The 27,137-nt window shown below is 53.0% G+C and overlaps 2 protein-coding genes across 4 annotated transcripts; both read left to right on the top strand.

Moving 5' to 3' along the window:
- The first annotated feature begins 1,260 nt into the window (after nucleotides 1–1,260).
- Nucleotides 1,261–2,428, top strand: UBC (ubiquitin C). Of its 3 annotated transcripts, none has more exons than XM_041488830.1 (2): nucleotides 1,261–1,463; nucleotides 1,886–2,428. In XM_041488830.1, exon 2 carries the CDS (start codon nucleotides 1,892–1,894, stop codon nucleotides 2,351–2,353), a length of 462 nt encoding a protein of 153 aa, XP_041344764.1. In that variant the 5' UTR covers nucleotides 1,261–1,463; nucleotides 1,886–1,891; the 3' UTR covers nucleotides 2,354–2,428. The 3 variants fall into 3 exon arrangements, with proteins under 3 accessions (XP_041344764.1, XP_041344763.1, XP_041344761.1); XM_041488829.1 differs by having other exon boundaries at nucleotides 1,304–1,458; XM_041488827.1 differs by having other exon boundaries at nucleotides 1,305–1,497.
- Nucleotides 2,429–5,586: 3,158 nt separating this feature from the next.
- SCARB1 (scavenger receptor class B member 1) lies at nucleotides 5,587–26,022 on the top strand. Its single transcript, XM_041488617.1, has 12 exons — nucleotides 5,587–5,804; nucleotides 9,644–9,801; nucleotides 11,906–12,047; nucleotides 12,484–12,687; nucleotides 12,834–12,929; nucleotides 13,519–13,631; nucleotides 15,634–15,800; nucleotides 16,400–16,518; nucleotides 17,541–17,614; nucleotides 18,521–18,572; nucleotides 19,033–19,179; nucleotides 24,673–26,022. Exons 1-12 carry the CDS (start codon nucleotides 5,685–5,687, stop codon nucleotides 24,793–24,795), a joined length of 1,515 nt encoding a protein of 504 aa, XP_041344551.1. The 5' UTR covers nucleotides 5,587–5,684; the 3' UTR covers nucleotides 24,796–26,022.
- The last annotated feature ends 1,115 nt before the right edge of the window (nucleotides 26,023–27,137 follow it).

Below are 27,137 nucleotides of genomic sequence, written 5' to 3'. Positions count from 1 at the left end.
ACTAAAAGAACAAGCTTAACATTATTATTCAGTTTCTGCTGAGGAAAAACCCAGACCTGGAAGGATTCTCCAATTTTTGATGCTTATATACTCCCAATGCACAGCATCAGCCACTGAGCACTGAGAAGTAACCAAAAGACTTCTGTGGTATTTTTTTTTCCCATCTAAATGAGTGTTTGAGATTATTATCACTACAGCTGTGGTGCGTGTTAGTACAAACACAAAGCAGCAGAGGCCAAAGAGCTCCCCAGAGCATTCTCCTCCATGTGTCAGGCAGACACAGGCACTTTTCCTCAAACCACAAAGCTGTTGCTGGACCTCTGCTCCTTTCCTGCTGGTGAGCAGCCCTGGGTGTTATCAGTGTCCCTTCCATTTTCCGTGGCGCTGCCAAATGAAGGATTTTGAAGGCGAATCAAACCGAATGGCCCTGCCTGAATCCTGCAGACAAAGCTCCTTTCTGTTCCCAGCTGCTGCCTGCAGCTGCTGTGCAGTTTGGGTTGGAGTGCGGCAGAGCTCTATCAGAACGTGCTCTTTGACAACACAATAAGAAATAGGCATTACTATTTCTGATTTTGCCCCTGGGTTACAAACTGCATTACAGCTCAGAGGTATACCCCACACACACATTGATTATCTCTCGGGCACGCCATCTGCAGGACTCCATCCCTTTATCCATCGGCCTTTCTTTGTCCCTCACGTTATAACACTCACATCCCCTCTCCACGCTGATCTCCCTCCCCAGGCAGGAGCCCCCTGCAGCCCCCCTTTCCTGGGGTGGTCCCTGCCCTTTCAGGCTGCCCCAGCCTCACCACAGCAGCCGCACACGGTCGGTGCCCTGTCCCTTGTGTGTCCCACGGTGACACCGAGGTTCTGGGATAAACCCGTTCCAGCCGTGCCCAGCCCAGCGCGGCTGTGCCTGGGTGGGTGACAGACACCGCCGTGCCCCACCACTGTGCTCTCTCACGGAAATAAATCTGGATGCGTCCTTCGGGATAAGGCCACGAGCTCCTTCCCTCAGGAACCCCCTCACGGTGCGGCCGCGGGCAGAGCCGACCCTCGCCCTGCCCTAGGGGTAGAAATGACGTGTTTATCAAGCAGGGGCGAAACTGCAGGGTTTAACCCCCTGAAGACAACGAAACTTTTCGTGTTTTCTGCTTTTACGAGCGGCCGTGTCTCCAAGTCGGGGTCCCTCGGCTGGCCCAGCCGCGGCCCCGCTCCGGCGGCTCCAGGCCGGCTTTTCCCGCCGCCCGCCGTCCCGCGCGCGGCAGCCGCAGCGCACCCGCGGAGGCGCCGCTCCCTCCGCGCCGCCTGCCCGCGCGCCCTCCTCGCCCACGCAGGAGAGGGGAGGCGCGCGGCGCGAGGCAAATAGTGCGCGGCGGAGTGATCCGAAGGCGGGGGCGGGGCGCCGGGGGCCATATAAGCACCTAGCGGAGGGATGCGTGGCGCACTTGGCGCTGGGTGAGGTTTGTGCTGTCGGCGTGGCCGAGTGGCGCCGCGGTGAGAGCTCTGCGGGGGAGGGCCTAGATACGGGCTGGGCGTCTGGGTGGGAGGGAGGGTGCTGTGCGCTGAGGAGCTGCGGTTGGGGGCGATGGCGGACAGTGATGGCGGGGGGGAGGGCTGGGACGTTGCCTTCCCCTTCAACGGCAGCACCGCGAGGCGGTGGCGGGGAAGGGCCGGGGCGAGCGGCCGCTAGCAAAATGGCGGCCGCGCAGGCGCAGCGGTGCTTCAAGATGGTGGGCGCGCGCCTTGGGCGGGAAGGAGAAGCGGGTGGGGGCCCCGCCCCTCCACGGGTGGGGGCGGGGCTTGCGCTGTGACGTCACGGCCGGGGCGCAGCCCCGGGTACGGGGAGCAGTCACTAAAGCACGGCGGGTTTTCCCCGTTCCAGGGAAAAATGCAGATCTTCGTCAAGACCCTGACTGGCAAGACCATCACCCTTGAGGTCGAGCCCAGTGACACCATTGAGAATGTCAAGGCCAAGATCCAGGACAAGGAGGGCATCCCTCCTGACCAGCAGAGGCTGATCTTTGCAGGCAAGCAGCTGGAAGATGGCCGTACCCTGTCTGACTACAACATCCAGAAGGAATCTACCCTGCATCTTGTGCTGCGCCTCAGGGGTGGCATGCAGATCTTTGTGAAAACCCTGACTGGCAAGACCATCACCCTTGAGGTCGAGCCCAGTGACACCATTGAGAATGTCAAGGCCAAGATCCAGGACAAGGAAGGCATCCCCCCTGACCAGCAGAGGCTGATCTTTGCAGGCAAGCAGCTGGAAGATGGCCGTACCCTGTCTGACTACAACATCCAGAAGGAGTCAACTCTGCACCTTGTCCTGCGCCTGCGGGGTGGTAACTGAACCAGCAGGTTGTTGCTTCCAAATAAAAGGTTCCCTGCACTTGTTCATTCCAATAAAGCTGTTGCATCTGTAAAAGTTTGTGTCCCAAGTTACACGAACAGTTGTTCCTGACGTTGCCCAACTCCGGGTCTCTAATAAACAATAATTACGTAGCTTTCCACAGACAAAGGAGTTGCAAAACTGCCTTATGCAAGGCTTCCACATTCCTGGTGGTTGTAGCTAATCCCTCAGCCGTGGTTTTCCTGGGCTTGTATAAGTGTTCTGATACCTGGCTGCAGCTCAGTGCCCGCCTGCAGATGTTGTGCAGCTGTGGTGTTGCGTAAGAAGGGATGTGCAACGGGGAGCTGTAGATGTTCCCCATCAAAAGGCTTTGAGATAGCTCTTGGTTGCCCAGCAACTGCCCTTATTTTGGGATTAGTGGAGAAACAGCAGAAGAGTGATCCCGCAGCTCTGTCACAGGCTGGGGAACAGGATGGTCCTGCAGCCCTTGGGCTTGGAAAGTGGGGTGGGAAGTGTAGATCTCATCAGTTACGGGGTGGACTTGTTTTTTTGTCAAGCTTAATGGCATTAAGCAAGCAATAATTTCAGATGTATTTACTGGAAATCTGAATGTGCTTCATTCCAGCTGTGCTCCAAATGGAAATGCTGCTGAGCTGAGCTGTCAGAGCAGTTCCTGTGTGCTGCAGAAGCCCTGGTAAAAGGGAAGTTGCCTCTGAAGTATTTGTGTCGGGGGTTGCAGGAGGGGCTGATGAGGAGTTAACCATGGGTGTGCTGGGTGTGTGGAGGGGGAAAAGGGAGTGACAGAAATGCCTTTTCCAGGAGTGAGGCTATGGACTCACCTGTGGAAGGGGATGTGGTGGGAGCTGAGTATGGTCCCAGCTGGTGGCTGGCTTCAGGGCACCAGAAGGGATCACACTGCCTGCGTGGGATAGCAGGGTGTGCCTCCAGTAACACCAGTTCCTTTTACTCGTGTGGCCTGTACGGAGCGAGTCGGGAGCACCAAGATGTGTGCTGTGCTGGAGATAGCATTTGAATGCTAAGGAGCTAAATCCCGTGTGGGTGGCAGCTGGTGCTGTGCCATCCTGGACATCCTGTCCTCCCCCACAGGAGTGCCCCGGGCTCTGCCCACGCTGCCCTGGCTCCCGCTTCCTGAGCTGAACCCCAACAACTGCAGGGAACACTTGGCCCTTGTGTGGCTTTCTGTCCTCTGGGGACAGCAGAATTCCCAAACTGAGCATCTGTCCAGCAGAACTCCTTAAACACAGATGCAGGGGAGCCTGTCTGGAATGCAGGGAGCAGAACTGCACGTGGTTCTGATTTGAAGGCAGCCTGACTGCCATCAGGGAGAGCTGCAGGAGGACACAGGGTGCTTGATGAATGCCAAAAGCCTCCACAAATCACTACAGAACCATGCTTTAACAAATCCTTTTTTTTCAATGCCTCAGTAAAAAACCTTTACAATGTCCTATTTAAAAGCCACAATGCTGTACAAGTCTGTCATGGCCTGGAGCAGGAAGCCTGGAGGAGAAACCCATGCTGTGACCTCGAGAGCTGGGTCAGCCTCTGCTGGCCCAAGGGAACGGTGTGAAGTTGTGTCAGGAGGGTTGGAATGGGTGTTAGGAAAAAGTTCTTCCACAGAGACTGGGCTGTGCAGGCATCCTGGGGCTGGCCACAGCACCAAGCCTGCCCCACTCCAGGATGAGTTGGGACAACACTCTCAGGCACCTGGTGGGATTTTGGAGCTGTTCTCTGCAGGTTTTTGACTTGATCCTCGTGGGTTCCTTCCATCCCAGGACATTCTGCAGTTCTGTGACCTCTGCAGGGTTTGAGGAACCTCAAGGCTCAGTGTGGCAGTGCCAACGCTGCAGAGGCAGCACCCGTGAGCAGAGACCACAGCTGGGGTGGGATCAACCGCACAGCAGCAAAATTTGATGAGAACAGCAAAGCTTGTTGTCAGCTTTAAGGTTGTGTTTTGTTCTAACCGTGGCAGAACACGCTGTTCCCAGAGATCTTCTCACGGTCGCGTTCTGCGGCGCCTCAGGGAATCTCCTGGGTTTTACTGGGGATTTTTGGGATTTGAAGAAAAGTTTCTTTCACAGCGTTTCTTTGTAAAAAAAATGTCTTTAAAAGTAAACACAGCACCTGCTTTGTGCGGTTCTGAAGGCATTGCTGCTGGGAGAGGGGGCCCATCCCACAGCGCAGACCGGCCAGGATTGAACAGAGACATTGGTTAATTGATCTGGTAATTAAACAGAGGCAACTATCAGGGTAGAAGATTTAGAAGGGAAATAAAAAGACCCAATTACGTGTAAAGATACAAATGCAAATGTTCCACTGAGGTGGGGGCCATGGCAAGAGGCAGGTGCTGTGCTGTGCTGGGCCCTGCCTGCTGGCAGCCGTGAGGTTGTGTCCTCTCTTTGTGCAGGACACTGTGTGGCAGGTGGAAGTGCTCCAGTTTCCAGATGTGTTAGCTCAGCTGGGACAAGGGGATGGTGTACGTGATTGATTTAAAACAGGCTGTCACAAACTGGACTTTTTATTTTCTGCTGCCTTCTAGATGCTTCTGGGGATGAGTCTCAGTGAGGCTTTTATTCAGGGTCGTGTTCAGATGCACGAGATGGACAAAAGACCCAGTTTTTTGGAAAAGCAGAGTTGGTTTAATGACAAAAGAAAGGCAGGTTAATGGTGATGGATGTTCCCTCCTCAGGCAAAACATACATATATATACATATACACATGAATACAAACAAGTTTATGTATTTTTTGATCTAGCACGTAGTGACAGAATAAGAAGGAATGGCTTCAAATTGAAAAAAATAGGTTTAGCTTAGATATTAGGAAAAAAATCTACTGTGGCGATGGTGAGGCACAGGGACATATTTCCCAGAGCAGCTGTGGCTGCCCCTGGATCCCTGGCAGTGCCCAAGGCCAGGTTGGACACTGGGGAGCAGCGTGGGACTGGACGGTGTCTATGGCAGTGGGGGGAACGAGGTGATCTTTAAAGTCCCCTCCAGCACAAACCCATTCTCTTCCACAATTGCATGACGGAGAGATATTTTATCTATTGATACATTTCCCTTCTCTCTCTGTTTTACCAATTTGCCCGTTTTTCCGTGGCACACACGTGTTTACATTGACGCCACGCTCGCCTTCCCTTTCCCGTCGCGCCTCCCGCGGGAGGGCGTGGCTGGGGGCGTGGTCTCCCACCAACAGCCCCGCCCCCTTCGGCGCGGTCCCGCCCCCTCTGCCGGGCCGGGCCGGGCCGGGCCGCGGGGCCATAAAGCGGCCGCGGCGGCGGTGGGGCCCGCTCCCGGTACCGCTCCGCCCCGCCATGGCCGTGGCCCAGCGCAGGCTGTCCGTGGGGCTGGGGCTGGCCGGGGTGGCCTGCGCGCTCGTGGGGGGCTGCCTGCTGCTGCTGGGGCCGCTTATCGTCAGGCAGCAGGTCATCAAGGTCAGCAGGGCGCGGGGGGGGCTCCGTGAGGGGCGCGGCGGGGCTGGGCTCCGTGAGGGAAGCGGGGTGGGCTCGTGCGGGAAGCGGGATGCGGCGCGGACCGGGATGCGGTGCGGGGTCGGTGGCGGGGCCCAGGGGGGTGTGCTGGAGGCCGGGTGCGGTGTGGGGCTCGGTGCGGTCGGTGGCCGGAGCCGGTGCGGTGCGGGGCTCGGTGCGGTCGGTGGCCGGTGCGGTGCGGGGCTCGGTGCGGTCGGTGGCCGGTGCGGTGCGGGGCTCGGTGCAGTCGGTGGCCGGTGCAGTGCGGGGCTCGGTGCGGTCGGTGGCAGGTGCGGTGCGGGGCTCGGTGCGGTCGGTGGCCGGGACTCGGTGCGATGCGGTCGGTGGCTGGAGCCGGTGCGGGTCTCGGTGCGGTGCGGGCTGGGGCTGGTGCGCGTTTCCCTTGTGCAGTGCGGTCCGGAGAGCCGAGCGCTGGAGATGGAAGCGTCGCTGCTGCAGCTCCAGCAGCCTCAGGCTCTTACTTTGGGCAAATGCGGGTTTGGGGTGTTCCGCCCTTGGTGACAGCCAGCGTGCCCGGAGTGAGCAGGTTAACCACCCCTGGTCAGCGAGGGCTCTTTGCATCGCTGGAATTAGCTGGGGATGCAGTGCTTGGCAGAGCATCACCCTGAGCACCGACGCTTCCTCCCTTCCCTCTGCCTCTACCTGCAGCACCAGTTATTCCTTTCATACGTAGATGAGCACGCTGCCGGGCTCACAGCGAGATGCTTTCCCCGCTGGAAACAGAAGCGCTCCAGAGGAGCCTTGTGCTTGGAGCAGCCTCAAAGTTATCCTCTCTCCTTCAGAAAGAAGTCCTTCAGACTGAAAGCCTGAAGAATTGCTTATCTGAATACCTCTTTTATCCCCAGGAGAGGTGCTGAGGCTGAAGAGGGTTTGTCCCCACAATGTGGGGCTGTGGATGGAGTTGTTGCTCTGTTCAGTAACTGCTGCACAGTTTTGTGAACCAGCACTCCTGTCCCTGCTGCTGGGACACCAGTTACCCTGCTGTAACCCAGAGCTCATCCCCCCATTCAGCCTAACCTTTTTCTCCCTGTCCAAGGCAGATGTGCTCCCTGCCTTGGCCTTTCTCCAAGCTTCCACCTACCCAGGTCAGCCCCTGGAAATTTGCTTCTGATGAAAGAGATGAACAAACACACCTCATAGCCAATGGCTGGCGCTGCGTGTGGCGCAAAGTCTCTGCTGAAAATGACCTACTTAAACATACCCCTTGGAAGTGCTGCTGGCTGGGCAGAGCCAGACAGTCCTGTGGATTAAACAGCAGAAAACCTTTGTTCTGTTTCAGGACATCAGAAACTGGTACCTGCCAATAAAAGGCTGAATGGCCCCTGCAGGACAGAAATGGCATTTTTTGTGTAAAAACCTCTCTGTCCTCTTTTTAGCTAATCCTGATTTTTTTTTTCAACCTAATTAGCTAAGTCCTGATAATTTGCAATGAGAACAGAAGATGAAGAAAAGATCAACCCTTGTTTCTCCTCCCTTCACCTCAAGTCCTTTCTCCCCATCTTCAAAATGACACAAAATTACCCTGAGCTCGTTTTTTTTCCATTTCACATTAAGCCTAAAAGCTGAGTGATGAGGGGTGATGAGAAACATTCAGGCCCTTCCTGAAACTCCTGGGCTGGTCTTCAGAGTAGTGTGGGTAAGAGGAGCTTGAAGGGCTGGGGTTGGGCAGGTGAAGGCTGGTTTGCCCATCCTGGCCCCCTGAGCTCTGTCAGGATGGTGTATCCTGATGGAAAAGCACTTAGTTATGGAGAGGTGGTTGTTTCAAGGATATCTTTGGGTGAAGTCTGCAGGGAAAGCAGGGAGCTTTGAGCCTGTCCCATTTGCACTGGGCTGCCTGTGGGGTTGGCCCTGCAAAAACCTGGGGAACATTGCTTTTCTGGAAGCATCTGGAATGCCACGGACCTGCCCAAGGTGTGAGCTTGCACACAGATGATCAGCTCACCCCTCTGCCAGCCGTGGCTGCTCCCCTTAGAGCTCGGCTGCTGTCCTGGCTGCAGGAGCAGCACGGTCCTTGCTGAGGTAGGAGGGTGCTGAGAGGATGTGCAGGGTGAGGTCTGGCTGGCACCTGCCTTAGCTGCTCCTCCCAGTCTGCAGGGGAAACCTCATCTCTCGGTTTTACTGCACAGGGTGCCTCCCTCCCTCCTGGAGATTTGGGTGCTGCTCTCCTGGCCCCGTCTGCAGCTGATGGGCAGTAACCAGTTCCTTTCAGTTCCTTGGGAACAAAGATCAGCCTGGTCAGGAGGGGTCAAACAACTCAATGTCCCTTTGCAGCTCATCTAGTTGACAAATACTGTGGTTTTATTTCAGACATGTGACTGTGTTTGTTTTGACCTAAAAATAGCTTCATTTTAAGACTACCCTGTTGTGGGGACCTTAGCAGCACCTTGAGCTGGTGAGCCCAGGTGGGGAGGGAGCTGGGAAAGGCAGCAGGGAGCTGGGATGTAGCTCCATCTGACTGGGTACTTATTATAAAAATTAATGCATATGCAACAAGTGGTCAAGGGAGTGCAAGGCAGAACAAGCAATTAAAGGAAAGGAGATGTTCTTGATCATAATCCATTCAACGCTTGGGAATCAGCGTTGTAAAGCAGACTAAACAAAAATCTGTCCTATTACTGCTTCTTTGCCATGAAATCCTTGAGGCTGGCAAAATTAGAGCAGTGTGTGGTGGTGGGAAGGGTGTGCTAGGTGAGATGGGTTACACAGCATTGTGGAGATGTGTTCCCAGGGATAGGGCTTGGATCAGGGGCTTGCAGAGGCCTCCTGCTCATACGTAGCTCAGCCTTGCCATAAAATTCCTCAAGAAAGAGAGGAGGTGTTATGGGGAAACCTCTGGCACCTCAACTCCCTGTGTCAGCAAATATGTGCCCAGTCAGATGGAGCTGCTCCAGAGCAGGAGCTGCTGAGCTGCACCAGCACAAAGCCCACATCCCTCCTCCTCTTGATGGATCAACCCCACTTCCATAAGCTGGCTGGGTTATCTAAGCAGGGACAAGGATCTGTGCTTCCAGAAGAAAAGATTATGGTGGAACACATCCAAAGTGGATGTTCAAGAAGGAACAAGCTCTTGCCCTCCTGCAGCACCCTGGAGGCAGGGAGGGAGTGGAGGCAGATGTGCCAGCTCTGAGCTGAGGAGGGCTTAAGTTGTCTTTGAGCTCCTGCAGGCATTTCCCAGCACACAGGACAGTGATATGGGAACACGATTGTGCCTTGCCTTTGACCTGCCTCATGATCAGCTGTGAGTCAATGCAGGCTGGCAGCTGAAAGCAGGCAGGGGTGTCCTGTGCTGTGCTGTTGGGACACAGCTGCCATCCCAATTTTCCATCTCCTTTTTGGGAATCTGGTGGGCTCTCCCTGCTGGTACCCAAGCAGTTGTGAGGATAGCTGTGCCACTTCTCCTTGCTTGCATTTAGCTGTGTGGAGCTGCCAAATGCATGAGCAAAGGCCTTTGGGACAGACAAGTAAGACATGAATAAATCAGAGCCAAGTCTGCAGCACATCAAAACCCTCAGAAGCCCTGTGGGTAGGATTAGAAAAGTTAAGCCTGAATAAATAAGCCAGCAGATATCCTGGCTTCTAAGCATAAACCTGATGCTTCTGCACACACAGGAGTTCTCACTGTATATCTGGCTGGGTTTCAATCTGCCAAAAACACCTGGATCCTCTCGAGAGCATCTGTAACTGCCACCTTCAGCTGTGCCTTACACTGAGCTGAGGGTGGATGTGTTCAGCTGCAGCCACAGAGCCCAAATGTTGTGTCCCCTTATTTTTTTGCCTTACAGAACGTCAGGATCGACCCCAGCAGCATCTCCTTCCAGATGTGGAAAGACATCCCTGTTCCTTTCTACTTGTCAGTGCATTTCTTCGAAGTGCTGAACCCCAAGCAAGTGCTGCAGGGAGAGAAGCCAGTGCTGAGCCAGCGTGGGCCCTACGTGTACAGGTCAGGTACCACTTGTGCTCCAGCTTGGCATGAGCCTGACCACTGTGCTGCCTGCCAGGCTGCTGGCTGGCTCCTCTGGCAGGAGGACAGGGCATCAGCAGGCTCGCTGAGAGCCCAGGGGCACTGGATTTTAAAGGGTGTGCTCTAATTGCTCTGATCTTGCTAAAGACGCCGGTAGGGCCTCTGGTCACTGAGACAGAGAGATTGGTGGGAGCTCCACTGAGTTGTGCAGCTCAGTCTTTTTCTGGGGCCTGTTGGGCAGGCAGACCTGGGGTGATTCAGTCCAAACATGGGTATGAGGGGTGTTGGTGTGGTGGTGGGTGACCCTGTCTTCAGATTGCTCTCCTTTTATCTTCACTGTGCATTTAAGAGCCCAGCTCTTGAGCTGGAGCTGCCTCAATATCAAACTTCACGGGCCAAAGTCCCTGCCTAAGGTGAGACCCAGAACATGCCCAGAATGAGTGCTCTGGTCATGGGAACCAGTATGGAGCTCTAACACCGGGTCAGACCCACACACAGCAGGGCTGGGTCTGTTTGCCATGGCTCAGGATGCTGGCTGAAGCCCCAGGTGCTTCTCAGCACCTAAAAGGGAAGCAGTGATTGATGTTGAGCGTGTGAACCTCCCCACAAGCAGTGATCTTCAATATATTAATACCTGCAGTAATGGGGTGAGGTTGAACAGCAGCCTAAGCAAGCTCATGTGGGAAGATTACTGGTTAATCCAAAGCTGTTGGAGCAGTGTGAGGGGACACCTGCAGTATATATGTGCCCTTGTTTGCCCCGGCCTTGCCAGGTCCCCCTGTGGGTTCTGTACGTTGCCATCGCATCGCTCTCTTGGCTTGGGGAAAAGCTTCACTTACTGTAAATAAGAATAAACAAAGGGGCAAAGCTTATTAGTGTCCTTGTGTTCCTGCTGAGCAAGATTAGTGCCCTTCCCTAATGTGGGCTGTAAAACAGAGGCTCCACAGTGAAGGACTTTGTTTTTGCTGGTGAGCTGAGCTTCAGTTCCTCCAGGAGCAGTAACAGGCTTGTGATGTTGGGGACAGCCTTGCAGTGCTGCAGAGCACTGCAGCCTCTGTGAGGCTGGGGCTGCCCCTGTGGCATGGCTGAAGTCCAGCAGCACTGGGCTGATGCCTAGAGAGGCTTCCTAGAATAGAGGCTGCACAGAGTTAAATGAATAAAGCAGGGATTTATTAAAAGGCCTTCAAAGGATGCACCTTGGGCAGTGCAAGAGCCCAGATGTGGCTCCACCCAAGATGGAAGGCATGTCATGAATTTTCACACTTTTATCAGCTCTGGTCCATTTCCATATTGGGGTTCGTTGTCCAATTCCAACTCAGGTGATGCAGTCCCATCCTCCCAGTTTGCTTTCCTCAATTCCCTGTTGTTTTACACTTTTTGGACCTGAAGCTGCTGTGGTGTCCTTGTTTCTGGGGCTGGAAAAAGATTCTTTTCTCTGGCTGAGCTGTGAGGAGAACTTGCTAACACTTTATATGAAGTTCAGAGCTACATACTAATGCAGTACAGAATGTGGAAAACATGAAAGCTGAAAGGCATCAGGCAGTGTGCAGGACATGGATGGCCTGAAGCCCTGAGGAGCAGAAGGGTCACGGTGCTGCGTGGAGGATCAGGCTGCCCTGAACCCAGGAGCCATCACATTCGCCTGGGAGCAGATCACTGGAGGAACATGGGGCATCTTGGCTGGTCCTCTCCTGTGTGCAGGTTGTTTTGGTGTGTGGGTTGCTGTGCCAGGCACTGCATGTCTGGGCACCTCTCTGCTGTGCCTGGCCTTTACAAGCGGGTGAAGCAACAGAGGAGATTTACAGTTTTGTCTTAAATTTCTTGGGTAATGAGTTGGGAAGAAACACTTTGTGTCTGCAGGAATCCAACCTGTCAGGGATGCCTGGCTCTTGGGCTGCCCTCTCCTCCTGCCAGACCCTAGCCCTGGTTGGGGTGGGGGGTTTATATCTGTTCCCACACTGCCTCCCCAGCTGCTCCATGGCTCCTCACTGGGGTTTGGTCTCCCCCAGCAGCTTGTGCAGCCCATTCTGGCTCGAGGGGCTCTGCCTGGGGATGGTTCCCATGATATCCCATCTCTTTGCAGGGAGTACAGGTTTAAAACAAATATCACATTCCATGACAACGATACTGTTTCCTACCTGGAGTACCGGCACCTTTTCTTCCAGCCAGACTTGTCCAATGGCACGGAGGACGAGTACATTGTTGTGCCAAACATCATGATGATGGTAAGTGCTTCTTGCCTGGATGGGTTCCACCTTCTGAGCTTGCAGGGAGGGTGGTGATATCCAGCATTGAATTACTGAATCACTTTCTTGTAGGGCTTGAGGCTGATCAAGGAATGAGGTGGTTAAGCTTATATAATGTAATTTTCTGCTTTGTGGGTGTTAATTGTTCTGTTAGGTTGCTACTGTTCCAAAACCAGAGTGTGCAGAGCAGCTGGTCTTGAGTCTGCAACTTCATCTGAGCATCCTGTGAGGAAATCAAGCCTGTGAGCCCTCAACTGCTTTCTTCCCCAACTGGGAATAAATGAAGAACCTCAGTCTGTCCAGAGGATTCCTCTGGGGCTATAGATGGGAGCAGCAGAACAGTTTTGGTTAGCACCGAAAATGCTTCATCTTTGCTAAAGATGGGCCTCTCATCCCAGCCATTTTTCTTTCTCAGGGAGCAGCTGTGATGGTGGAAAAGCTGCCAAATTTTGTGAAGCTTTTACTGAGTGGAGCCCTGGCTAGCCTGAAGCAGGAGGCGTTCATGAACCGGACGGTGCGGGAGATCATGTGGGGGTATGAAGACCCCCTGATAGATGCAATAAATATGATTATTCCTGGCCTGCTCCCTTTCAAGGGGAAGTTTGGAGTATTCATGGATGTAAGTGTTGGTTGGGAATGCTAAAATCACAGCAATATTGATCTTGGGGACAGCTCAGACACTCGGCTGAGTAGAAGCTGAGTAGCACGCAGAGTCAGTGAGGTGTTGTGTGCTGTAGATTAAACAATCATTCCTTCTCTCTGCAGTTTAACAACTCCAACTCAGGGCTGTTCACCGTAAACACAGGCATAAAGAACATCAGTCAGGTTCACATGGTGGATTCATGGAACGGGCTCAAGAAGGTGAGTGCCTGGCAGCCAGCCTTGGATAATGGGGAGTGCCTGATTGAAAGCAAGGTTAGCTGAAAGCTCTGGGTACTCTTGTGCATGGGTCAGGTGTGAAGAAAAGTTTCTACAGGACTTCAGGTGCTGCAGCTTCCATTCTAGCAAGTTTCTAAGAGGCAGCCATGTGGCAAGGGGCTTTTCAGGAAGCCATAAATCAATCTCCTCATGGGTTTTTCACTTGCACTCCCTTGCAGTGCTGTTGGGGCTGGCTGCTTCTCATGGTTGAAGTCTCAGGCTCCTGTGGCCTGTGTTGGAGGTGTTAAATACTCTTGTTAAAGGATGCTTTACTCTTCCCTTGTGGAATTCTGCTCCTGACTAAAATCACTGAATGCAGAGCTCATCCTCTGGGGTCAGGGGGATCTTGTCCATTAATTGGGTGGATGTTTGGCTCACAGAATCATGGAGGATGGAAAATATGCTTAAGATGGGACAGATCTTTGGTGCTGCTGTGGAAGCAGTGTGGGGTGGTGGATATTCCATGCAGGGGTGGGAGCTGACTCCAGCAAGCTCATCCTTCTGAGTTCTTCTCTCTCCACCTGTCCCACAGGTGAACTACTGGCGGAGCAGCCAGTGCAACATGATCAACGGGACAGCAGGGGAGATGTGGCCACCCTTCATGTCCCCAACCTCCCTGCAGTTCTACAGCCCTGATGCCTGCAGGTGAGGCCACAGCTGCCAGCCTGTCCCCATGCAGGTGGCAGGACACGCTGCACCCCTCCTGCAGACGGCTCAGGAATTGTTCCTGCAGTTAAAGTTCAGCTGCAGTTTGGGTCTGCATTATCTCTGAGCTTTGCAAACAGGGTAGTTGTCTCACTATCAGCATCTTGGGGTGTCCATAAATACCTTCCAGATCACTGCAGATGTCCAGCTTGCCCACTTTTAATCAGTACAAAAGGACTAGATGTGATTATCTGATGTAGATGAGATGTGGGCAGTTAGAAGGAGAAGTAAGGGTTGTAAAAGGGAAATGCAACTGTAAGTGCAGAACTCTTTCAGCTGACTAAACCCGTGGGGAAATTATGTCTGGGAGGAAATTCGTGCCACCATTTCCGCAGATGTCCAGCTTGCCCACTTTTAATCAGTACAAAAGGACTAGATGTGATTATCTGATGTAGATGAGATGTGGGCAGTTAGAAGGAGAAGTAAGGGTTGTAAAAGGGAAATGCAACTGTAAGTGCAGAACTCTTTCAGCTGACTAAACCCGTGGGGAAATTATGTCTGGAAGGAAATTCATGCCACCATTTCCAGGCTCTTCTTTTTTTTTTTTTCCCTTTTGCTTGTGTAAGACACCCTGACCTTAGCTGATCACCCAGGGGTTAAAGTACCCCACAGAGCTGGCCTGTGTGCCTGTGCCTGAGGCTGGAAGGAGGGGAAGCAGGCACAAAACCCCTGTCCCTAGCTTGGGGAAGATAATGATAATTCCAGCTTTGTAGATAGTGCTGCAAAACAAGCAAGTGCTCATGTTGAATAGAGAACAATGGGCAGTGAACAAACAGAGCTGAGCAATAGCACAGGGATTCCTCTGCACAAGGGACATCAGTAAGCACCAGAATGACCTGGAGTTAGGAATTTACATGGAAGTTTACCTGTAACTGAAGTTTAAACACGTACCTGTTCCTGTCAAACTGCAGGAACCCCTGGAACAGGGCATGCTTCCAGGCAAGGCTTCCAGTGAAGTGGAGGAAACCAAGCTTGGTTTCTTGTTGGCACAGGAAGTTCCTGTCACACAGAACTGTGGGGAAGTGGCTCAGCTTCTCAGACAGTGCTGTGTCTTCTCCCCAGCCTTCTGCCTCAGCCTCTGTTGGCACAGTCACAAACATCTCTTGGTGGGCTCAGAGCATACCTGCCTCTGCAGGGATCTCTGTGCACACAAAGTGCAGCTGATGCTGAGAGGCAGCCACCAAGGTTTTGTCCTGCTGATGGGCTACAGCAACCTCCTTGCTGGGAGGTGAGCAGAGCCAAGAACTGCTGAACATGCCCTGAATCCCCCATCCTTGTTCCCAGGATCAAAGGGACCATTCTCTGTAGGAATGAGCATCCCCTGGGCCTGCCCAGGCTGTCCTGGCAGCCCACTGTGACCCACTCACCCATTCTGTGATTCTCTGATCCCTGCAAGCCTCACTCAGGTGTGAAGGGGGCAAATTTTTGTCCTGGAGACTTGCATCAAACCTGGCCAACAATAATGCAACACAGTATCAACAGCCTCTAGTAGCAGGAAAAAAAATCTTGCTGTGTTACATGGGGAAATTTTCCATTCCCCTGGCAGTCTATTGCTGGAGAGATTTATCCAGTGTCCCTGCCCTGTAACGGAGCTCCTGGGAGCCAAGGCTTGCATAAAGTGGGTATTATCTCTTGGAGAGCAGCCCTGGGGATTACTACATGCCTTTAAACAAATCTCAGCTGCATGTAGCAAACAAACTCATAAGTCTGTGGTTTCTCTCCCTAACTAGTCCTGACCAACCCTTTAGGTGTGCTTAAAACATGAAAAGCAAAAGGCTTTAAATACTCATTTCCCATTCCCCGAAGCACTGCTGAGGGTTTATCTTGATCTCAAAGTCTAAGTTACATTGCAACTGCGTCTTATCCAGCCAAGATAAGAACCCACTTCTGTGCTGGGAGCCTGTTGGCTAATCCTGATCCTTCTGCACTGAACCCCTTGCAGATCCATGACACTGGTGTACGAGCAGTCTGGGCACTTCCAGGGTGTGCCCACCTATCGCTTCGTGGCACCCAAAACCCTCTTTGCCAACGGCACAGACTATCCACCCAACGAAGGCTTCTGCCCCTGCATGCAGTCTGGCATCCAGAACGTCAGCACCTGTAGGCTCAGTAAGTCCTTTCCCCCCTGGCTCTCCTTAGTGGACCAGTATTAAATTTCAGATGCAGTAGAAGCTTAATTGTCTGGAAAAAACAGCTCTAGTACCTGCTGGGATGGGGAGAAGTATGGTGGGCTCTGTTTGCACTCCCACAGGCCTCTCAGCAGTGAGGGAAAGAGGGAAAACCCTTGTGCCTAGCCTTCAGTGCCCTGCCCTGTGAGAGCCTGGCATTTGTGGGAATGCCCAAGGCTACAGTGGGAGCATTACATCCCCTGGGCTGGTGGGGGGAGCAGGGAAGAGGCAGCCCATGCAGCTCCCAAATTAAATGTTAACTTTGGACCCTGAGTGTGTGTCTGACAGTCCAGGCTGGGTGCCCTAACTCGAGTCTGGGAACAGGGAGTTGTCATGGCATGGTGGTGGGAGAGAGTGGGTGGTCCTGAACCCTCCCAGATCAATGGAACAACCTGCAGGGAGGGAGGGGAAGGTGATTGCTGGCTGGGAGGAGAAAATATAAAAGCCTGTTCAGAACAAGTACTGCAAGGGCTTAAAAACCTCAAAAAAAAGCTTTTAGGTGGGTGTGGAGCAGCTTAAGATGCCTTTAATCTCATCCAGATGCGCCGATGTTCATTTCCCACCCTCACTTCTACAACGCTGACCCATCCCTGGTGAATGCAGTGGAAGGCCTGCACCCCAGCAAGGACCAGCATGGGCTTTTCCTGGATGTGCACCCCGTGAGTGAGCCCACCAGGGTCCTCCCCTCACCCCAGGGACCCTGCCATCAGCTGAGTGGTGGCACCACTCTGCTCTCGTGGCACTGGTCCGAGCAGGTTCCATAGTGCAAAGACTGGCGAGGGCGTGCAGATAAAAATGTCAAAGCCATAAACTAATTGAATAATTAGCCTGGCTTCTAGAGAATTGCAGAACTAATTATAAACATAATTGTTTCGATAAGCACAGTGAAACTCTTTCCACTGACTCAGGCCTATAACACCAGGAGGTGTATCTGGCAGCAGCCCAGCTCTGCCCCAAATCTGCCAATGCACACTGCCATGGGAACTGGCTGGCAGAGTCTGAAGACCACGCTGTGGCTCAAGCTGGCACCTCCATTTTTGGGCTGGCTTCTTCCACTCTCTCAACCTGCCCATCTGGAACTTTTGCTTTTGCAGCGTTTTTTGGTTTTTTGGCTGCTGCTGTGTTACACCCCTCCTGTAGCCACAGTGAGGGTGAAGTTACCACTGCAGAGGGCTGATCTGGGGTGTCCTGAGGTATCCCTGTCCCAGCTGCTGATGGCAAAGGGACTTTGGGATTTTCCACCCACAGCCTGTGTTGTGCGAGGTCAGTTTTTCTAAATGTTCAGTGATATTTGCTCAAGCAAAAAAAAAAAAACGTTTCCCTCTTGAGGTAAGGTAAACTGTGTGTCTTATCTAGACATTGGGTTCTGACTGCTTTTCTTATCGCAGTTATGAAAATCTAATTAAGTTTATTACAGTATCAAACATCTACTGATAAAAGTACAGTTACCTACATTTTTATCTAGCTGCAGGCTGCTGACTACAAACAGGGACAGTCCAAGAAAAATTCTCTGCTTGTAAAAATGTGTTGCAAAACTGCAGAGTCATGAGGAACCAATGTCTTAATGGGTGTCAACAAGACCAGCTTTGAAGTGTGATGTTTTTCATGGGCTCAGAATGTTGGACAGGGTCTGTTGGTCCCAAGAAGTCACTGATGAACTGGTTGTTCTCTTCCTCTGCAGATGACTGGCATCCCCATGAATTGCTCCATCAAGCTGCAGCTGAACCTGTACATAAAGCACGTGTCTGGTATCATGTAAGTGGTCACCTCCTAGAAATGTCCATCTGCCTTCCCTGAGCAGGGAGTTCTGCTGGTGCTGAGCTTGCTGCAGAGTTTGCTCTCTCCAAAGCTTTACCATGAGCAGTTGTCCTGTTGCTGGAGCCAGCAAACATAGCCATTCCAGTGACCACAAGTTCCATCCTTTAGCAGTGCAGAGTGCTTGTTTGCTCAGCTGGGGCAGTGTCCCTGCCCCTCACCAGACAGCTGGAATGTTCCTCCTGGTGGGGCAGGAGCTGTTCACCTCCACTGTGCTGCCTCTCAGGAGTTACCTGCAACGTGGAGAGGCAAAACCCACTCTGCCTGTGTTCAAAAGACACTTCCAGCTCTATGGAAGCAAACAGGAGGTCTCTGTAACGCTGCCTCTCAGGAGTTACCTGCAACGTGGAGAGGCAAAACCCACTCTGCCTGTGGGGTAGAGAGTGAAGCTTGTGTCCAAAAGACACTTCCAGCTCTATGAAAGCAAACAGGAGGTCTCTGTAAACAAACTGTGTGGTGCCAGGTGTTAAATACCAGCAAGGGTGGGAGTGTGCTCTTGCTGCTTGGGCTGGGGGGCAAACACCTGCAGACAGCCCCCGTGGTGCCACCCAGGGGACTGAGAGGAACTTTAGCATTCTGCTTCACTGAGTTTCATCTCCCTGGAGCCCAGGTTTGGGATGGCACTTCCTGCTGTCCTCAGGCAGCTAAACCCATGGAAACATAAGCATAAAGCACCTGGTCCCCCAAGGTGGGAGCAGCTCAGTGGAGCAGCAGGGATTGCCACCTCCTTATGGTTTCCTGGCCACTGTCAGTCTGTCAGACATGTCCCCTTAGGAAGAATTGTGCTGCTAATTGTGACCTGATAAACCTAAGCTTGTGTTTGTTTTTGCATTTTCTTCCCCCCAGTCAAACAGGGCAGATTAAGCCAGTGGTCCTGCCGCTGCTGTGGTTTGCAGAGGTGAGCTGCCTTCCTCAGCCTGATTCTGCAGAGCCTCTCCTGCTTCCCCATCACCCAGTGCTGGGGAAACTCCACTTTGGATAAAGCTTTAAGCCAGCCAGACTAATTAAGCACCAACAGAAGGCTTTTCAATACTTGGCTATGCCATTAATCCCTCTGAGCTGAACAAACCCTGCACTATACTTGGTAAATCTCTGGCTCTGCCCTGGATGTGGGGTTAAGTGGGGCCCTGGACAGAGCTGCCAGCATCCCTGACTTCCTGTGGGCCAGGGAGTGCAGCTCCAGCTGTGGGTGCATGTCCAGCTGATTCCTGCTATTCAGTAAAAGCTCTTAACCTGACTGAATCTTGCATAAATCCCCTAATTTATGCTGGGAGGTGGTGGGAAAGGAATCATGCAGCTGGTCTGTCTCAGCCCTGGACGGGAGGGAGATGCCACTGACAATCTGCTTTTCTGAGCAGAGTGGATCCATCGAAGGCTCAGTCCTGAAGCAGTTCTACACCAACCTGGTGCTGCTCCCGTCGGTGCTGGACTACCTGCAGTACATCCTCCTTGGCCTGAGTGTCCCACTCATTGTCTCAGCAGCTGTCCTCATGGCAATGAGGAAGGTAAGAACCTGCAGGTGCCTGCTGGGAAGTGCTGTCAGTCAAATCAGACTCAATCAGAGGCTGTAGTTTGGGCTGCCAATCTAACCTGTCTGAGGAAACACTGGCTGATGCCACCAACAATCTCCTAGTGGTGCCAGGTGCCAGGAGATAGCAGCAGGACTTCCTTAGCCTTCTAGAAACTGGGCTGCAAATAGATAACATGAAGTATTTCTGGCGTTTTTGGTGCACAGCAGTGATGGATGTGGCTTCCTGGAGGAGCAGGTATTTCTCAGCTCACCCAGCTAATGAAGAAACAATCCTAGTTCATCAGCCCAGCCTCCACAGAAGGCAGCAGCAGGTCTGTGCTCTCGCACAGATCTGCATCTCTGCAGGGTCCCAGCGTTTTTCCAGTCAGAACAGAGCCTTCTCCAGAGGATGGAGCTATCTGAACACAGCCTGTTGAGGGAAATGCAGTTGCTGTGTTCTTGCAGAGGGGGCACAGCCACTGTGGCTGCTTCTCAGCCCAGCACAGATCCTGTATTTCCTTGAAACGCTGTGCAAACTGCTCCAAAGAGGTCTGGAAGTGAAACCCTCAGAGGAGCCTTTGTGGATCTGGGCTTGCTGAGAAGTGAAGACCTTTGAAGCCTGCTGGCAGCTGGGCTGTGGGGCAGGCAGTGGGGTGAGGCTGAGCTGGGCTGTCAGGACTGAACATGAAACAGCCAGAGCACTCAGTGCAGCTCTGTGGCTCTGGCTCCACAGTGATCTGGTAACACTAAGCTCCCTGCCAGCTTTAGTTCTGGGAGTAGGGATCTGACTTCCTACCCCAACCCTGTATCAAAGGAAGCTGATTTAGCTCTGCCCTGCAGTCGGGTGGCTTAGGCTGGCTCTAAAGCTGCAGAGGTGGAGAGGCAGTTCTTGGGATGAGAGCAGGCTGAGGGGGAGCCCGTGAGGAGCTGCCTTTGCTCAGCTGCTTCCTGCCCTCCCTGGAACTGATGCAAACCCACCTTGAACAATGCCAGGGTTCTTGGAGTACCACGTAATTGGATTTTAATCAAGTCTACAATTACTTAAGTGACTTAAACACATGATCCCAAATCGTCTTGTTCCTCCACACACTTCCCTACAGGGTGGGAGTGATGCTAGGGCCCAGGATGGAGCCCAGAGCTCACCACCAAGCCCTCACTGTGCTTCCAGGATGGTCCTGGAGTGAACTGCTCCCCTTCAGCACACGTGAGTGGTTGCTGGCTGGCAGACAGGCTGCACTCTGCTGCATGAGCCCAGGGGCTCTGAAAAAGGGCTGGGCAGCAGTTTCTAACACCTTGTGCAGCCCTGAGCTGGCATTTCCTCACCCTGCTTTGTGCAAGTCTTAATTCCTGGTATCAAAGAGATTGAACCATGCTGGAAAGGGTCAGGAAGAAAAGCTGGATTTTAAACTCATTGAAGCCAGCTGAATATCTGCTTGTGAAATATCCCAAACCCAGGCATAAGCCAGCTGTGTTTCTGTGCTCAGCCAAAAGAGTCTGAAGTGTTAGAACTAAAAATCAACGTCAGGAAGTGCCTGGCTACCTGGAAAGTGGCTAAAAACCCTCAATGACTTCACAAATATCTAAGAAAGCTGCACAACAACTCCACCTAATGAGTAGATAAGAGGTTGTAAACTGGAAGCCAGCGATTTGCAGCCAAGGTGTGTTCCTCATTTGATTGAAGTGTTGCTGATCTAGCTCTGATTGCTTAATCGTGCACATTTCTGCCTCCTGAAGGCACAGGCGATGTCAGAGGGGACACTGAGCCGGGGACATTGTCCTCACCTTCACGTGTCTGCCAGCGTGCAGGGCTCCCTGAGCCCAGCTCCTCCCTCAGGTGTCTTGTGTGCCTCTGGCTTCTGGAGGGAGCAGTGTGCTCTGAGGCCAGTGCAGATCAGGCACTTAAAACACTTAAATCTTAGTCTAGTTTATAGTGGAGCCAGTTTGAAATGGATCTGTTGGACTCACAGCTCTAAAAAATGCATAATCTGTGTAAAATACCCCCAGATGTTGGAGCTCGCTGCTGTTGTGGCATAATGTGTGGTGACACTTCCCAGAGGCAAACAGACCATTTTAAAACTGGCTTGACACTGAACAAAATCTCAAATAGGACTTAGCTTAATCTAAATTTCAAAATCTTCATTAATAACTAGATTCTAGTTAAAGAGTGATTTCTCAAATCTCCTCCGAAAATTGGAACCCTGATGAAATCCATGTCAGAGTGCACCATAAACCAGACTGATTGTCTTCTAGGAGAAATGCTCTTTATTTTGGAGTAGCAATAAAAAGAGCTCAGACAGTAATAAGGCAAACCAGGCCACCTCTGCCAAAAAGCTGCCTGCGGTTAAGGGGACGGTGTTGCAGGAAGCCAGACTGTAGGTGGGTACCCAGTCAAGGTAACATGCTTTTCTTCATCCTGATTTGATTAAACTTCACTTAAAACCAATCAAATGAAACCTTTGCTGTCCCCATCTCCCTGCCGTGCCCTCCCGGCGAGCTTTGATGGAGCAGTGTTGTCTCATGGCTTTATTTGGGGCAATTTTAGATGTCTTAATACTGGCACTTAACCAGGTTGCAAGCACATGCTCTTATTGTTTCTCCTGGTGTACCTGATCTGCAGCCCTAATAATGTCAGCAGGAATCAGGGGAAAAGTAGGATTGGTGTGAGGAAATACTTTTCTTGCCTGTTTTCCCCCCATCTCTGAGTGTTTGAGTTCCAGAGGTAAGTTTTTTGAATGGGGTAACAGAGGTCAGTTCACTGGTGGGTGTCACCCCTCCCCTCAACAGAGAGGCTTTCAGGAGGGAATTTCTGATGTATAAAATGTCTGGGTTTGTATTACAGGAACACAAAATCCCTGAGTCGTTGAGGTTGAAGGGACCTCTGGAGGTCATCTATCCCAATCCCTCTGCTCAGGCAGAGTCACCTAGCTCAGCACCATGTCCAGATGTCTCTTAATGTCTTCAGGAGTGGAGATTCCCCAGGGCAACCTGTTCCCATTTTTACAGTTTTCACAGGGGAAAAAAAAGAAAAAAAAAAAAAAAGAAAAAAGAAAAAAAGTATTTCTTAATGTCCAGATGGAATCCCCTTTAGGTTTTTAAGTGTCCCTTTGCTCTTGTCCTGTCCCTGGACACCACCAAGAAGAGCCTGGCTCTGTAATTACACCCTCCCTTCAGAGCCTTGTTTTCAGTGGTAAGATCCCCCTGAACCTTCTCTTCTCGAGGCTGAACAGGCCCAGTTCTCTCAGCCTCTGCTCACTTAAGAGACTCCAGTCCCAAAATCACTTCAGTGCTCCTTTGCTGGGCTCTTCCCAGCAGCTCCATCTCTCTCTTGTGCTGAGAAGCCCAGAACTGAACACAGTGCTCCGTGTGTGGCCTCTCCAGTGATGAGCAGAGGGCAAGGATCACTCCAGGAGCTGCTGGCAACGCTCCCAGTGCAGCTGGACTCAGCTGGCTGCCTTTGCTGCCCAGCCATGCTGCTGCCTCACCCTCAGCTCGCTGTCCCCAAGACCCTCAGGTCCTTTTCTGCCAGACTGCTGCAGAGCTGGTGACCTTTAGGGTGTACTGCTGTGTGGGGCTGTTCATCCCGAGTGAAAGACCTTGTACATCCTCTTGTTGAACTTCATGAGGGTCCTTCCAGTCCCTTTCTCAGCCTGCTGAGGTCCCTCTGGTGTACCAGCCACTCCCCCAGGTTTTGCAGATGATTAATAAAGATATTAAACAGGCCTGGACCCAGAATTGACTCCTGGTGTACACTGCTGGTTACTGGCCTCCAACTCAACTCTCTGGGCCTGGCTGTTCGGCCAGTTTTCAGTCCACTCACTGCCTGCTCATCCAATCCCTGCTGCATCAGCTTCCCCATGAGGTGTTTATGGGAGATGTGTCAAAAGCCTGGAGTGCAGGTGGAAATATCCACTGTTCCCCCTGGTCTGCCAAGCCAGTCATTTCATCACAGGTGCTGAAGCACAGCTGCCCCTTGGTGAAGCCCAGGGACTACACTTGATGATTTAATTGTCCTGCACGTGCCTGGGAGTGGTTCCTAGAATCAGCTGCTGCATCACTTTCTCGAGGGTGAAGGGAGGCTGACTGGTCTGTAGCTCCTGAGATCTTCCTTCTTGGTCTTTTTCAAGATCTGCTTTCCTTCAGTCTTTGAGCCAGGACTGGTCAAAGACAGCAGGGAATGGCTTCGCTGTGACATGAGCCCACTCATCCCATCTTGGTCTATGGATCTGTGCATGTCTAGGTTCCTTGAGTGTTCTCTGACCTCATCCTCTTCCACCAAGGGTGCATCTTCCTTGCTCTGCACTTTCCCCTGGTTTCTGGGGTCCCCTGCCTCATTCAGGCCCTCATGGTTCCTCCTCTTTCCTTTGTCACCTGGGTACGTAGAGAAGCCTTTCTTGTCTCTGACATCCTTGGCTGGACTCAGTTCCAGTTGGGTTTTGGCTTTCCTCTCTTCATCCCTGAATGCTGGGAGAGTTTCCCTCTGTTCCTGCCAGGTTACCTGTCCCTGCTCCCACCTTCCACGTGTCTCCTTTCTACAGTTATGTTTGGAGCTCCTGGTTCATCCATGTTGCCCTGCTGGCATTTTTTCCTGGCTCGGGATGCTTGTTAGGGTGGAGTATTCTTGAACTTTGAAGAGGTGACTCTTGAATATTAACCATCCTTTTTGCCCTGACTGCATCCCCCCACCAGAGGCCTGTAGACACTTTTAGACTCATAGCCTCATTAAGGTTGAAAATTCCTCCAAGATCCTCAAATCCAAATACCACCAAACACCACCGTGCCCAAAGAGTCCCCAGGTGTTCCTGGTGCTGTCACTGGAGCAGCAATGGGCAATAGTCAAAGGGTTGCACAAGCCTCCCAGTCCCTCCACAACACCCCAGTCCACGTCCCCAGCCAGCAGAAGGCTCTGGGTGAGGGCAGGTTGGTGTCCCTGTCCCCAGCAGCGGGAAGTGACCCACTCCTGTCACCTGCTGCTTCCTCCTGAGGCTCTTGCATTAATGAGGGTCAGGGCCCACGTGGGCTGTTGGAAGGTGTAGCTGGCTCCTGCTCAGCTCTGAGGGTGGTGAACCTGTTCTGTAGGTGTGTTTAGGTGAGGAGGAGCCTTCTTGGTGCCAGAAGGCACCACCTTCCACGCTTCCCCAGAGGCTGCACCTACATTATCCTAGGAAGGAGTGCTGCCTGTGTGTGCTGCAGCCCGTGCCTGGGGCTCTCCAGGCTCTTCTGTCCCTGTCCCTTCCATCTTGGATGACTGTCCCACAGCTCCTCCACACAGCTCTTCAGGCTGGGTGCTCGGGTGGTGTCACAGGTGGGCAGGAATGGGAATGACCTCGTTTTGGTAAGGCAAGAGGTACAGGAAGGAGGCACAAAAATGTTCAGTGTAAGAAATGGGTCCTTGGCCACTGCAGGAGGCTTGGGGTGTGCATGCCCTGGGTGGGGACGCGGTGGCAATGCTGGGTGTGGCCGGGCTGTGACATCTGTCCCTCCCCTGCAGAGAAGCAGCACCGAGAAGAGCCCCCGTGGCCCCGGCACGCCGAGCAGAGCCGCCCCCTCCTCCGAGAGCACGCCGCTCCTGCAGGACTGCGACAGCCCCAGCCAGCAGGGACCCGAGGCCTGAGCCACCCCCTGGGACAGCCTCCTGGTGGGACAGCTCCCCACTGGGACACGGATCCCACTGGGACATGGGTCCTACTGGGACATCTTCACACTGGGACAGCCCCCCACTGGGACACACTTCCCATTGGGATACCCTCCCACTGGGATGGCTCCCCAATGGGACACACTTCCCATGGGACATGCTTCCCACTGGGACGTGGATCCCACTGGGACACAATTCCCATGGGACATGCTTCCCACTGGGACACAAATCCCACTGGGACATGGATTCCACTGGGACACACTTCCCCTGGGACACCCTCCCACTGGGACACAGCCAGGCTGCAGGTGACACTGCTTTGGATCCCCAGAGCCCTGTGGAAGGTGAAGTCCTGGACAGCTCAGCAGAGATCCTGCCCAGCACAGCGAAGCCGTGGGATGTTCCTGCTGCTCAGCATTCCTGGTCATCCAGAAACCTCAACACCATGTTCAAGAACCCTTTTGTCCCCAAGGGCCAGCCTGAGCCACTGCCCTTCTCTCCGGTGGAATGAAGATGGTTGCTGACTGATCTGAGAAGTTATTTGCAATTTAAAACTGCCTATTGCTAGGGATAAAAGGCACTTTAATGGCAGCCTGTAAAATAAATGAGGTTTGTATAGGTAGCACTGATGGGATTTAGTGATCTCTTTAAAAGCCACTGTTCATCTCACCAAATGGGGCACGCTGTCCTGGAGCCACTCACAGTTTTATTGCCACTTGATGTAACTGGACTATGCTGCAAATCATTTCTGGGTGCTGTCACTTCAGTTCTGTCTCTTCCCACAGTACCTGGAGCCTGCCTGGGGTTGCTCCAGCCTTGGCACGTGTTGCAGAGTAGTGGTGACTTTGAGAGCCCCAGTCCTGTGCCCTGACCTTGTGCTCCACAGCCATTCCAGCTCTCTGCCCTGTTACTTAACCTCTCCTGGCTGTGTGAGATGAGCCTTGGCAGGAGCTCGTGGTACATCTGAGCTGTCACTCAGCTCCTGGCAGTTGTCCCTGCTGCCTGCTCAGCCATCTGGGATCAATCAGCTCCTGGGGCCGTGGGCACTGGGAGGCACTGCTCACACTGGCCACGGGAAGGGGGAGGCTTGGCCCTGTCCTTGGCGTGTTCATGAAGATATTTGTGCTTTTGAGAAGCAGGAATATGTGCAATCATGAAAGTAACAATGGCCTTAAGTAGGGTTTGATTAAAGTATTGCAGATTTCTGAAGTGGTGTGTTGGGTGTCCTGGGGCTGGATGTTACCTGGGGGTGGGTGGTCTTGGGCCACACTTCCATGGGAAGGAACCCCAAAGCCTAGGAATATTTTTGGAAAATGACTAGCCTGTAGTTGTCTACCACATCTGCCTTGCCCACTTCCAGCCAGGAGTTTGGGAAAACCAAAGGGGCCAGTGCTGGAGCATCTGACAAGGATGAGACAGAGGTGGGGAATCTCTGCTCTGGCTTGGAGCAGAGGACTTGTAGCACTGTGTGTGACATGGATGCTCGTGGGCTCTGGAAACCTTTGTCCAGGACAGCCCTGTGACTTTCTAGTGGGGTAAGCAACACTTTTCTCTTACACCTCCATTCCTCTCACTGTGCAGGAGGAGCACAGGACACAAACCCAGTTCTGGGCCAGTGCAGTCCTTGCTGGCCATGTCCCAGTCCTGCAGTGGGCCGAGGCTGCCTGACATGGAATCAGCAGTGATGGAGCCCAGCTCACAGCAGGGAAAGGTGGCACTTTGGTCCGTGGGCTGAGCTCCCCTCCGTGCCTGAAGTGTCCTGCAGGTGTGACAGCACTGGCCAAGCCCCTTCTCGTGGCCACAACTGCTGGCTTATCTCCGTGGCACAAATCCCCACCGAGAGGGATTCTTAAACTGCAGCTGTGAACTCGCTCTGGCCTTGAATCCGAATGCATCCGTGGGCAAAGAGCAGCTCCCGCTGGAGCCGGGAGTGGGGAGAGCAGAGGGTACGGCATGGTGGGCTCCCTGTGCCAGGCTTTGACGACGTTACGGTGCCAGCTGCGCTCGGGCAAGCGAACAGGAACAAAGCACGGCAGCACCGCTCTGGGCACAAGCCCTGGCGGGTGTTTTTTGGGGTTTTTTTTGTGGTTTTGCAGCAGAACGCGGGGCGAGAGCTCCTCCCGTCCTGCGACGGGATCGCGGCTCGGGGATCGCGGCGCTGCAGCGCTGCCTGGAGACCGCCAGAGGGCGCTGGGGGGCTGCGGGACCGGGGGACGGGGGATGGGGACAGAGGGGACAGGGGATGGGGACAGGGGATGGGGACAGAGGGGAGAGGGGATGGGGACAGGGGGGGGGGACAGAGGGGACAGAGGATGGGGGCAGGG

Source organism: Pyrgilauda ruficollis, unplaced genomic scaffold (assembly GCF_017590135.1).
Source record: "Pyrgilauda ruficollis isolate IOZ18807 unplaced genomic scaffold, ASM1759013v1 scaffold9, whole genome shotgun sequence".
Taxonomy (NCBI): domain Eukaryota; kingdom Metazoa; phylum Chordata; class Aves; order Passeriformes; family Passeridae; genus Pyrgilauda; species Pyrgilauda ruficollis.
This window is presented reverse-complemented; position numbering and strand designations above follow the sequence as displayed.

What these genes read in the sequence shown, in the direction of transcription:
- UBC (XM_041488830.1), top strand. Translation starts at nt 1,892, where the DNA reads ATGCAGATCTTCGTCAAGACCCTGACTGGCAAGACCATCACCCTTGAG.
- SCARB1 (XM_041488617.1), top strand. Translation starts at nt 5,685, where the DNA reads ATGGCCGTGGCCCAGCGCAGGCTGTCCGTGGGGCTGGGGCTGGCCGGG. An exon ending in CGTGGGCCCTACGTGTACAG is followed by an intron (nt 9,802 to 11,905) that starts GTCAGGTACCAC and finishes ATCTCTTTGCAG; the next exon opens with GGAGTACAGGTTTAAAACAA. An exon ending in AAGCACGTGTCTGGTATCAT is followed by an intron (nt 17,615 to 18,520) that starts GTAAGTGGTCAC and finishes TCTTCCCCCCAG; the next exon opens with TCAAACAGGGCAGATTAAGC.